Genomic DNA, 11,506 nt, shown 5'->3' on the forward strand with positions numbered 1-11,506 from the left:
CAGACAGGCTGGAGGCAGGGGGGCACGTGGCACAGCCCCAGCACAGCTCTGCTCAGCTGGGCTCATACCCTGTGCAGTGACCCTTGTTGTCCTGCCCCGGCGAATAAACTCTGGCTGCTTTGGCCCAGCAGATGAGTTTTGTGGTGTTTTGGGGGTCTCTCACCTAGGAGGAGACCACCACAACAAACCTCTGTCTGTGCAATGATTCCTTCTATGCTGGAGTGCACAGGAGCAAGAGCTGCTCTTGCCAATCTCGGACTTCCACGTTTAACTTTTTTGCATTGTTTTTGTGGGGCGTTTGGCTCTCTGGGATGCTGGGAAATATGGTGGTCATTAGGTTACTGGGCTCCCTCATGAAGAAGAGCCCCTTCACTGTCCAAAGCTTGAACTTGGCCATCACTGTCTTTATTTTTTTTTATCCCTTCTTCCACATTGCACAGAATTTTTTTTTTTTTTTGTGCAATCTCCCAGATGTGACCTTCACTGTAATTCACCTCCTGTTTCTCTTTTGTATCTCTTGAGAAGCAGCAGTATGGAGCAATGTCTGTCTGTCCTCTTCCCAGTCTGGTACCAATGCCACCACCACAACCACCCATCAGGTATTGTGTCAGGGGTGCTCTGGGCTTTGCTTGGTCTTTTCATTTGTTCATCTTCTATTTGCTCTAATTTCTCCCTGATGTTTGTCCACGGCAACAGATTCAGAGGTGCCGACCTTCTGAATTCCCTCATATTCTCCACCCTGCCACTGCTGTCACCCTCAATCCTATTCACCAAACTCCAGCGTTGCTCACTCGGGTGTGCCGCAGGGAGCCTGTATGCAGCATTTCTCCTCTTCCTCATCTTTGCTGTTCTTTTAACTGACGAGCAGGTTTTGAAAGGCTTGTTCACTGCACACAATGAACTCAGGAGGGCTGGAGTTCCTGGAGCTTGCTAAGCGCAGGTGTTGGCACAGTAAAGATGGCTCATGAACACCTACCTTGGGTTGCACATCAGAGAGGTGCCAGGATGGTGCCAGTGGTGGAAACGGGGAACAGAGACAATATAAAGTGTGTGCAGTTTGGAGACGGCAGATGAAGAACGTCCCCAGAGTGGTAAATCCTCATGTGTAGGCAGGTGAGTCACCCAGGGGCTGGTCCTGCTCCCGCTGGAACCACTAGAGAAACTGTTATTCACCTGCGCACAAGCATGGCGAGAAACACCAGACGGAATGAGCTGTTCTAAAATAAACTTGGCTTCTCTGTCCTTTTTCAGCCCACACTGACTCAAAGGTCCTTGCTGTGTCTTAAATAAAAAAAAAATTGCCTTCTCCAGTCCCCATTTTCCGTCTTCATTTCCCCCTTTGTTTATTTTCATTATGATTTCCCTCTTACTTAGTGCTGTCTCCGACAGGAATTCAAATATTATTCACCCTGCCACACGTTGTGCAGTGAGTGTTCCTCTGCCAAGTCACTGGTTGTAAACCAGAAAGCCCGTCTTCATATCAGATTTCCTGAGTTGTTTATTTTTGCTCCCAGTTTTTCTCCCTCTTCCCCTTCTCATGAGCATCTAAAACATACACCGAGCTGTATCAGCTCGGAGAGATGTACATTCTTATTGCTGCCCAACATTCTGCTCAGGGTATGTATCAAACCCATCACATTTCTAGCTGGTCACCACACACCCAGCGGTCTTCTTCCTGCAAACAGCAGCTGCATTTTTTTGTTTCATGTGCTGCCCTAGAAGGAATAACCCCAGAGGGTCCAGGGTTTTGTTGTGCTGCGGGAAACCTCTGAAGAGTAAAACAGATGGAAGGTAGGAGACAGCTCCTGCAGAGAGGTGGTGGTGGAGTCACCTCACTGAATAGAATCATCAGGTTGAGCTCAGAGGAACCGTTCACAGAATATATTTAACCTGAAGTTTGTTGAGCTTAGTTAGTTTGATAAAACAAAAAATCACCTCCCTCCCACAACAGCTTCACTCCTGTCCTTAGCTCATCATCTTGACAAAGGTACATTTTCTGTTGGGACTCCATAAAACCTTCTGCCTTGTTTTCTTAACCTTCCAAATTCCCGCCCAGGTCACTTCCAGGGGGGAAGTCAAGGCACTTCACCAACCTGAAGAGATGAAGCAGAATGAGAGCATCTGTGATTTGAAATCTGGGGTAATTTTGACATCTGCGAGGAGCAGGCTGCTCCTTTCAGGTGTGTGTTTCCTATTTTTTTTCCCCCTATTCTCAAATTTATTTCTGTTGGTGCAGGAGATACTAGAAGCCGCGGGTTCTTCCCTGTCCTTCCTAAAGGATGAAATGATAACCCAGTGCGTGCTGTAGATCCTCTGCCCCGGGCTGGAGGAAAATAAACCAATATGTGATTCCAGCCCTGTATTTCTGTGAAACCCAAGAAAAGGGAGAATTCAACAAAATGCATCAAGGTGGAGCCCTTTGCTACCACGTCACCACCACTCTGTGGTGTGGAAACTGCCCTAGGTAATAGAAGAAAGGACCTTCTAGGGCATGAGTCATTTCACATCGTGGAGTGCTTGCAGGAAGCAGAGGACCATGAGCTGCGGAAGGCTGCACGTGCTGCTGGGATACAGGTATTTAAAACTGAGAGAGACAGATGCTCTTTCCAGGAATTTCATGGCTGGTTTCAAGAGGAGAAGGGTTGTTCCCATCTCATCCTCAGAGGCTGGATAAAAGGTGGCTGAGAATTTATGAACTGGATATTGTGCTCTGAAAGACAGAGATGTGTGGAGTGAGCCGCAGACTCGGAGTGGATGAAATGCAGACACCAAGAGATTTCGCCTTATCAAATTAAAATCATTTAATGGCCGCTGAAAAGAAACAGGCACTTCCAAGGAGGTTCCTAATACAGGTCAGATAAACTCTGTGGTCAGGTTTCACCGACCGCAGATGAAGGTTAAAATAAGTAGCTAAAGGGTAGAGACTGACAGTGAAGGTGCTGGAGGTTAGGTGAGACACACCTTCCCCAGCACCTCAGAGTTCTTCAGTCCTGTAAACTATCAGCCCTCGGCTCCAGACCCTGTTCGGCACAGCAGGGTATTAGGAGGACATGGTCATTGTGTCACGGGTTTCCCGTTCGTCTTTGTCATCTGCCGAATCTTCAAAGGCCCTCTGGAATGCCAGCTTGAGGGTGAACTTGATTTTCCGGTCCCTGTAGCTCCCCACAAGGAAGTAAATGATGGGGTTGAGAGTGCTGTTCACACAGGACAACACAAAGCCGATCTCCGGGGAGTAGAGGAATTTGTAGCCCAAGAAGTCAAAGAGGATGAGGATGCTCAGAGGCACAGCGAAAATGACGAAGAAGAGGACGGTGAGCATGATGACAGTGAAGAGCCTGCCTGTTCGGAACTGCTGGGAGCTGCACTTGACTCGGAGGAAGAGCGACAGGCTGAAGAGCAGCATGAGGGGTGTGCAGAAGACAAAGTCCAAGGCTCCGATGGTGATGAGCAGGAGGTGACAGCTCCTACCAGGGTGGTGGAGAGTGCACAAAATATACCCGAGCGTGTTCAGCAGCAGGGAGAGACTCCAGAGCAGACCGGAGATGATGCCGGACAAGTACTTTGGGCGGTGGCTTCGGCACCAGATCGGACAAAGGACAGAGAGGCACCTCTCGATGCTGATGGCAGTCAGGAGGTACAAGCCAGTCCCATACATGAAAAGGTCCAGGAAGAGGAATATCCCGAACTGCACCCCCACGTTGAACTGCATCAGGTACTGAACCGTCTCAATGGCGATGCAGAGGAGATACCCAAAGTCGGCAGCAGCCAGGTTCAGGATGTAGACGGTGAAGTGGTTTCTCCGGATGCGGAAGCCGAGGTACCACAGGACCATGCCATTTCCCACCATCCCACAGGCAGCACTGATGAGGCAGAAGCTCTCCATGAACTTGAGGACAGCATATGAGGGCTCGGTCTTTCCCACATCCCCACTGTGATTGGTCCCATGGACTTGGCTGGTTACGGTTGGGAAGACCACTGTAGCTGAAGTACTCATGGTGAGCGACTTCAGACAGACCTGGAAGCAGAGAGGAGAGAGGTGGTAACTCCGGTGTGACTTTCCCTCATGGGGACCTGGTACCTCTTGTCTGAACAGAAAGAGAACCCCGTGTTAACAGCTCTGCGATAACCATCTTTGCTTCCTGCAGGTGAGAGAAATGTGGTCAAGAAGGTGGAAGTTCCAGGCCACCAGCATACAAGTTCCATCAGCATGAAAGCTGACCAAGCTTTGTCCTGTGCCCAGAAAACACGACAGGGAGTACTCCCAAGAGCCAGTAGGCTTTAAGTTGATGACTAAATCCTATTTTAATAAAGTGGAGCTTAATGTGGTCAGGCTGTTCTTAACAACTTCCTTCTTGGAGAGAAGCTGTAAGAACTCTTTGTGGCACAAACTGTCTGACCCTCACGGGACGTTGGAATTATGGCTCATATTGTTATTTCACCCATTTTCTGAGGCAGCTCACCCTGCTTCTTCCCCCACGGTGCTGGCATCTGAATGAGGATCTCCGGAAAAAAATAAAAGTTGGAAAATACATGAAACCCCAGAAGAAGGATGTTTAATCTCGAGGGAGAAAAAGAGCCACCAGCCTTGTCTGCAGCTGTTTGATGCAAATTTCCATTAATGAGTTTCATTACGGAAGTAGACTCACACCTCGATTGTGTCTTGCCGGCTGAGTTCTTGTGGCAGCTGTCAGCCTGCTCAACCCTGACACCCTGGAGACGCTTCAGGCGACGGACAGAATGTTACCCTGTTGTATTTTCTTGGCTGATCTCAAGTGATCACCTAAGACCGAAGGTGCTGATACTGCATCTCTGAATCACGACATCTCCTAGTGCAGAGGCGCGTTCAGAGCCGTCCAACAGCACTTGTTCATGGAAGCGCATCCCCAGAATGAAGCTCTCCTTATCTTGAAAATAATCAAGGCAATTTCTTACCTATAGTGAATTTCTAACCAGGAGAAGAAAAATACTTGACCTCCTTGCCTCCATTCTTTATTTCCCTCCTCCTTCTCCTCACCAGCTCTCCAAAAGCACAACCAAAAGCATTAGAGCACGGTGGCAAAGATGCCACCCAGGAATTTCTCACCTTGCAGTGGGTTCCTCGGAATTTCACTCGCTGGTTTGCAGCAGCTGCCTGGGAGGGATCTGCCGGGCAAAACTGTCACCTGAATGCTGTGACATGTGGTCCGGGTAAAATCCTTGTGCCATACTGTAGCGCTGGGCTAGTTAGACACTGTTTAAAAGGCCACGGTCTCTTCCACGTGACATCTGACAGCCAGCCAATCACTCTCCTGGGGAAATACTGAGTTGGTTGCGTGTGGTCAGTTAGATTTGAACCACTTCCCCCTTCCCTCTGCAGAGAACCTGCCTCTGCCATGCCTCTCAAAGTGGGTTTTTACTACTTCTCCCTTCTTCAGCCCATCTCACCAAAGAAAGCAAGAACTCTCTGTACAGCATTAGACCTTGCCCCTTGCACTGATGCTTCGTTTCCTCCTCATGTCCCTGAGATCCTCTTGTTCCTCAGTCCATGATGCTGCCACCTTAATGCTGCTCAGGGTCTCATAGATTGAGAAATTGTCGCTCCTCTTCCATAACGCCTGCTGATGATTTCACAACCTCCCTGAGCACGACTCCTCATTCCCCAAGGACCTATTGTCCCTGCCAGACCAGCCTGAACACAACCATCACCACAGAGTGTCCTCATCTCACCCACAGCCTCTCCCCACACAAGCTACCACCCTACGGAGTCCCTGCTGCTTCCCATGAACTTTCACTGAGCTCAACGGTCTTTTCCAGCCCAAACAATTCTATGATTCTATTCTATGGCTCCTGGAGAAGGGTCTGCCCAAACTCCACAGCTTTACCACACCCCAGCAGCTACAACCGCAGAGCCTCTGCTTGGGCTGCCTTCGGTACACGGTGCCTGATGTCAGGAGTTCTTTCAACACAGCTTCACAGCCCGCCGCCCCCCCCTCCCCGTATTATTGGACACTTCATACTGTCTTCCAGCAAAGTTCTCACCGCACCCCAGCACTTCTGATTTCACAAAACCCCTCAAGAAAGCCTCCAGCCTCATGCCTGCCATTTCCACTTTCACAACTTCCCCCCAAAGAGCGCCTCAGCCCCATCCTGCCTGCTGTTGAATTTGCGCCTCTTCACCACCTCACATCCTTATTGAGACAGCCCCTTGGCAGCATTCACTACCCATCCACACCACCTCACTCATCTTCTCACCACACACAGTCCTTCCACGTGCATGATCAACCACCTGCATGGTGTCCAGATCCGCATTCCAAACTAAAAAGAGGGACAAGGGAGAGAAGACCTTCCTCCTTCCCTGGCAGTAAGCACATCCTTAGAGGGAACTATTTCGCAACAAGAGGTACCGGCACCTCTTCATTTGGGCTTGCAGATTATGTCACTTCTGCTAGTCCATTGGGCTAGGGAAACAGGAGGAAATGAGCATGACACTAGCCAAAAACTGCCGCCCGTGTGTGTCAGTGGGTACGGAAACCAGCCCAGATCGCTTGGCAGGCCGGATACCCAATGGTTCATCTTTTGCTTCTGTCATTCATTGTTCCTCTTCCTTTCCCCAAGACTGTAAGACTGCTTTTACTTTCTTACCCAACATTCTCTTCCCTATAGCGACCATTGTTAACCCATGTCAACCTGGCCAGGACTCCCGTGCAAGATGACATCTAAGTTAGAGGACATTTTTCACCCAGAGCAGTGTTTAACCTCCTCATGACTTCGGGGACCTCCATTTTCACTGCATGGATCGCTGACACTCTGTGTTGGGAGGTGGTTGCCTTACCTTGGTTCTTATAGGGCCATCCTACATTTCAAGAAATGTCAACAAAACAAGCGGATGAAACGATTTCTTTATTGACACCTGTAGGTCAGAAGCTAAAAATACACAGTGACTTCAGAGCAGTGATTTTGAGTTGACGCTTGAATTAGCGTATCTGTTTGCTTGACCGTGTTTCATTTCATAGATTCACCTCTGGCTGCAGAGGTTTAAAGAAGAATAAGGCTCTTCTTGACAGCAAGATCTCCCTGTCTATGTCACTGATGAAGATATTAAATAGTACTGGTCCCAGCACGGACCCTTGAGGGACACCAATCGTTGTTGGTTTCCACTTGGACATTCAGCCCTTGACTGTAACTCTTTGGACATGGTCTTTGTCTCTACCTAAGTAATTTTATCCAAAATCTAGGAGTCTATTTCAGACCTAATCCCATCCTAAGATCCGGACTGAGATAGATCAGGTGAGTCAATCCCCTTCCACAGGACAGCCTAGAGTGATGACAACTCAGCTGACTTCTGCAGGCAGAAAAGATCTGACCCCCTCCCTCCCTTTCCCCATTTCTAAAAATGGATTTTTTTTTACTTCGTAATTTGCTGAACTTTGCTAAAACAGGCACGTTCTTGCAAGAGGCGTTATTCACGGTGATGAAATTTCACACAAAATAGGGCTAGAAGAGTCATCAGGGGGTAACCCAGGCCATCTTCTGCCTCTGTGGAAACAATCACGAGCACTCCTGGGTGAAGTGTGCCTAGCCCGCCCTTAGCCATGCTGCTGCGACAGGTAACTCTTCACCATCCCCAGTAGCCCTGCCTCTAGAAATTGCTCTGATTATTTTTTTAGTGAGGAATTTATGTCTCCTGCAGTTTCTTGTTGGGCTACACCAAGATTTACGCGCACTGCTTTACTGCTCACCACGCCCTACAGCCAAAGCAGTGGCTCTAATGGCCTCTACCCTTGGGAAATCATCAAGCACAGTGAAGGACTCTGGAAAGGGCTACCTGGACTAGGTCACTGCATGTGCTTGTCAAGTTTAATATTCATCTTATCCACTGACTGTTATTCCTGCTGGAGAAATCCTGAGATGCCTTCATCATATCCTTATCATTAAGGGCTGTCTCTCTAATAGATGTTTGCTTTGGTCATGACAGGATTGATCCCTCCTCCCTTTCCCTTCCCTTTCCCAAGCCTCCACCCCTCCCTCCTCCAGCCCCAAGAGCCCCTGGGGAGGAGATTTCCTCAGGGATGGTTAGGGAGGGCTACTTTAGCAGCTTTCCTCTCAGCCTTCTTCCTGCTGCTGGGTCGTGGGGGCATCACACAGGCCAGATCCTTGTGATGCTGGAATGCAAGACATCGAGTCAGGTGGGAGTTCACAGTACAGGCACCTCCTGAGCGAGTGCTGGAGCTTTGCAGGCTCTTTCTTTAAAGACTCTGTGCTCTAACACACCCCCAGCAGGGAAGGCAGGGGTTGGGGGGATAAAATCCTACAGCCCTCGCACAAAAAACCAGATCTCTGAGCGCAGAGGAGGTAAGTTCTCCTGGTTCTCTGGATCCTTTTTGTCTTTTTTTGTTTGTTTGTTTCTAATTTTTTCTTTCTGCTTTCCTTCCCTTTTCTGTCTCCCTTCTGCTTGAACAAATCTGAAAATACAAAAGTAAGTTTTCACTGAAGTTAACAACTGCCTGTGGCTGCCTCTGGCTGGAGCTGGAGCTAGACCTGCAGCCCCAGACTGGGTTATTTGGTTATTTTATACCCCATCAGCCACTGAGGTTTTAGGGAATAATAATTGCAACAAAGAGACGGTGCCATTTCCCAGCCTTTTCAAAACGTTAGCAGCTCTCCCTGTATTTATTTTATTTTACAGTCGATTGCATTTGATCGTACACCTCTAGTCTCTCCCTGAAAAGGTATTTTTAGAGGTAAGACATGACTCATGGGAATCCTCTGCTGAATTAATCATCCCCTTAGAGTTGACAGAAAGAAATAGGCACCTCCAGCGTGTAAATTCATCACCCCCTTAAGCGGACACCTTAGGCTGGTCGTGAATTGCAGAAAAGCGTGCACGACTAGCTCAGATACTGGCACCTACTTTTTTTTCCTTGGAGATGTATCAGAAGAGGAATTTTTCTTTTTACTCCCCCTTCTTGAGTATCTTTTCCTTCCTGTTAGTACAGCTGTCAGCCCAGGAGAAATCCCCAACTTCCTCAGCTTCCTCTCTAGGCTTTACTCGGCGGCTTTGAGGGCAACTTTGGGTTTTCTCCACTTCAGCATTTCCTGTGGATGCTCAATCAGTTTTTGCCTGCACTCAAGTTTCTGATTTTGGTGTAATTGTGAACAGGCACTAGATAAAAGCTGAATTACCCCAGATCTGCTCAGATCGCCTGCACAAACAGGGAGAACTGCTTGTGCTTTCGTTGGGCAGGACTCACAACGGTGACTGACTGGGAATGTTCTGATGCTGGGATGAATCCCATACTGATAATCCCCACGGCTGCTAGTCTGTTCCTAAGAGGTGCCTAATTTTGGTTAAACCCTCTAAAGAGTTTAATCTAGTGGCTTCTTTGACCAAAGCCACCCTGATATCTGGATGCATGATGGCAAGTGGGTCTTTTCAAAGGAGTAGTGACACGCCCTGCTCCAGGGGTTATAGCCACAACAGGCCAAACCAAAGAAGCTCCACATTCACAGTGGAAGGTGACCATGTCTGAGAGAGAAACTGTAAAGGTGTAGAAACACCCAGAGATAAGGAGTTCATCCATGGCACGCTCACAAAAAAAAAAGGGGGGGGGTGGCGTATGGTGGCATTATGGAAAGATCTGAGCTACTTTCAGGGGATGAAAAGGGTTATTCTCTGGAGTTAACTCGACCCCGGTGATGTCCCCAGTCAATGGCAAAAGAAAAGGTTCTGCAGAGGACCTTAGTTTAGCTCTTCTGCCCATAGAGACACTTCACCACCAGCTAGATTGGCTTCACCAGAGATTAACTCCTGGGAGCATCCCCCAGAGTCATCACAAATCAGGACAAAGTAAAATTCACACAATGCTGCGAGAGGTCTGAAAACACCCTGTCCTCCTCCTTCCTCTCACAGGAGCATCGCTGAGATTTAGAGCAAACTAAATTCTAGAGTAAGTCATAAGTGAAATCATTCGCTGCTTTCACCACCATCATTTCCCCAGAACATCTTGCTCAGTCCAGGAAGCTGCAAATCCATGTTTCGAAATGTATATACAGAAGAGATCTTTTTTCCTCTGGGGGTGGTTTCATGTCCCCCCTGAACATCAATGCAAAGATCATTTTTACTTATAAAATAATGAATACTTCCAGGGGTCCTTAAGGCACAAAGATTGTTTTCAACCCCTTGGTCTACACGGAGGTCAAACGTTGGTAGTTTGAGCTGTAGTGCTTGAGATGAACATCTTGCCGCAGCAGCAGTAGGTCCAGTCCTTCAAAATCCTGGAGGACCAGGATGGAGGAGCACAGGACGGAGTGGACCTGTCTCGGTGTGGTAACAGGCGTGGCTGAAGACTTGTGCAAGGAGAATTAAAAAAACAACCACAACCACCTCCTAAACTTAACACTGATCCCACCTATCTCATAGTCTGTACACACCGCTGACAGCGAATTCATGTTTAGTAATGAAATAACTTGGCGAATAATCTGTTCTTTATTTTTCCATGTGCCGAGGCTGTACCCGGCGTAATGCCACCCCCCCGATTACCATGGAGAACGCCAGCAGCGTGAAGGAATTTGTTCTTCTGGGCCTCACAGAGAATCAAGGGCTGCAGAAAATATGTTTTGTGATGTTTCTGTTCTTCTACACACTTATTGTGGCAGGAAATCTCCTCATTGTTATCACTGTAGCTAGCAGTCAACATCTCAGCTCCCCCATGTATTTCTTCCTCTGCTACCTGTCCTTCGTAGATATCTGTTACTCCTCCGTCACAGCTCCCAAAATGATCGCCGACTTCCTCGTTGCAAAGAAAACCATTTCCTTTGTGGGCTGCATAGCACAGCTCTTCGGGGTACATTTCTTTGGCGGCACAGAGATCTTCCTCCTCACGGTGATGGCGTATGACCGCTACGCTGCCATCTGCAGACCTCTCCACTACTCCACCCTCATGACCAGGCGTGTGTGCGGCCGGATGGTGATCGGCTCGTGGGTAGGAGGCTTCGTGCACTCCACAGTGCAGACTCTTCTCACCACTCAGCTCCCCTTCTGTGGCCCCAACAGAATTGACCACTACTTCTGTGATATCCACCCCCTGCTACAACTGGCCTGTGCCGACACCTACGCGGTGGCCGTCATTGTCACTGCAATCAGTGCAATGATAACTCTGAGCTGCTTCGTCATCCTGGTCGTCTCCTATGCTGTCATCCTGGTTTCCCTGAAAAGTCGAACATCCGAAGGGCGGCGCAAGGCCCTCTTCACCTGTGGGTCCCACATCACTGTGGTGATCCTGTTCTTTGGGCCGTGCACATTCATCTACATACGTCCGACCAGCAATCTGTCAGAGGACAAGAGCGTGGCAGTGTTTTACACCATCATCACCCCCATGCTGAACCCACTGATCTACACGCTGAGAAATAAAGAAGTGAAAAGTGCCATGAGGAACCTGTGGAGTAGAAGAGTGAGAAGTGAAAATGGAAAGGTGTAGAACTGTGGGGACATTTCCAAAGCATCGGAGAAAATGAAGCACCTTTCCCT

At 48.6% G+C, this 11,506-nt stretch overlaps 3 protein-coding genes across 3 annotated transcripts in view; 2 read left to right on the plus strand and 1 right to left on the minus strand.

Annotated features, from left to right (window-relative positions):
• The window catches only part of LOC104499720 (proto-oncogene Mas-like), a gene marked incomplete at its 5' end in the record, with an annotated part of 1,472 nt that extends 753 nt beyond the window's left edge, over positions 1-719 (plus strand). The window contains one exon of the mRNA XM_010143267.1: positions 697-719. Within this exon, the coding sequence (XP_010141569.1) occupies positions 697-719 (23 nt within the window). The remainder of the gene's footprint in view (positions 1-696) is intronic.
• A 2,321-nt stretch (positions 720-3,040) lies between these two features.
• LOC104499716 (proto-oncogene Mas-like) lies at positions 3,041-3,994 on the minus strand. Its single transcript, XM_010143263.1, has one exon. The coding sequence runs from the start codon at positions 3,992-3,994 to the stop codon at positions 3,041-3,043; it is 954 nt and encodes a 317-aa protein (XP_010141565.1).
• A 6,526-nt stretch (positions 3,995-10,520) lies between these two features.
• LOC104499722 (olfactory receptor 4S2-like) lies at positions 10,521-11,456 on the plus strand. The gene has a single exon (XM_010143268.1). The coding sequence runs from the start codon at positions 10,521-10,523 to the stop codon at positions 11,454-11,456; it is 936 nt and encodes a 311-aa protein (XP_010141570.1).
• The last annotated feature ends 50 nt before the right edge of the window (positions 11,457-11,506 follow it).

The sequence above is a fragment of the Buceros rhinoceros genome, unplaced genomic scaffold (assembly GCF_000710305.1).
Source record: "Buceros rhinoceros silvestris isolate BGI_N320 unplaced genomic scaffold, ASM71030v1 scaffold14089, whole genome shotgun sequence".
Lineage (NCBI taxonomy): Eukaryota > Metazoa > Chordata > Aves > Bucerotiformes > Bucerotidae > Buceros > Buceros rhinoceros.

Excerpts from the sequence above, each read along its gene's own strand:
- LOC104499722 (XM_010143268.1), top strand. The coding sequence starts at position 10,521 with ATGGAGAACGCCAGCAGCGTGAAGGAATTTGTTCTTCTGGGCCTCACA.
- LOC104499716 (XM_010143263.1), bottom strand. The coding sequence starts at position 3,994 with ATGAGTACTTCAGCTACAGTGGTCTTCCCAACCGTAACCAGCCAAGTC.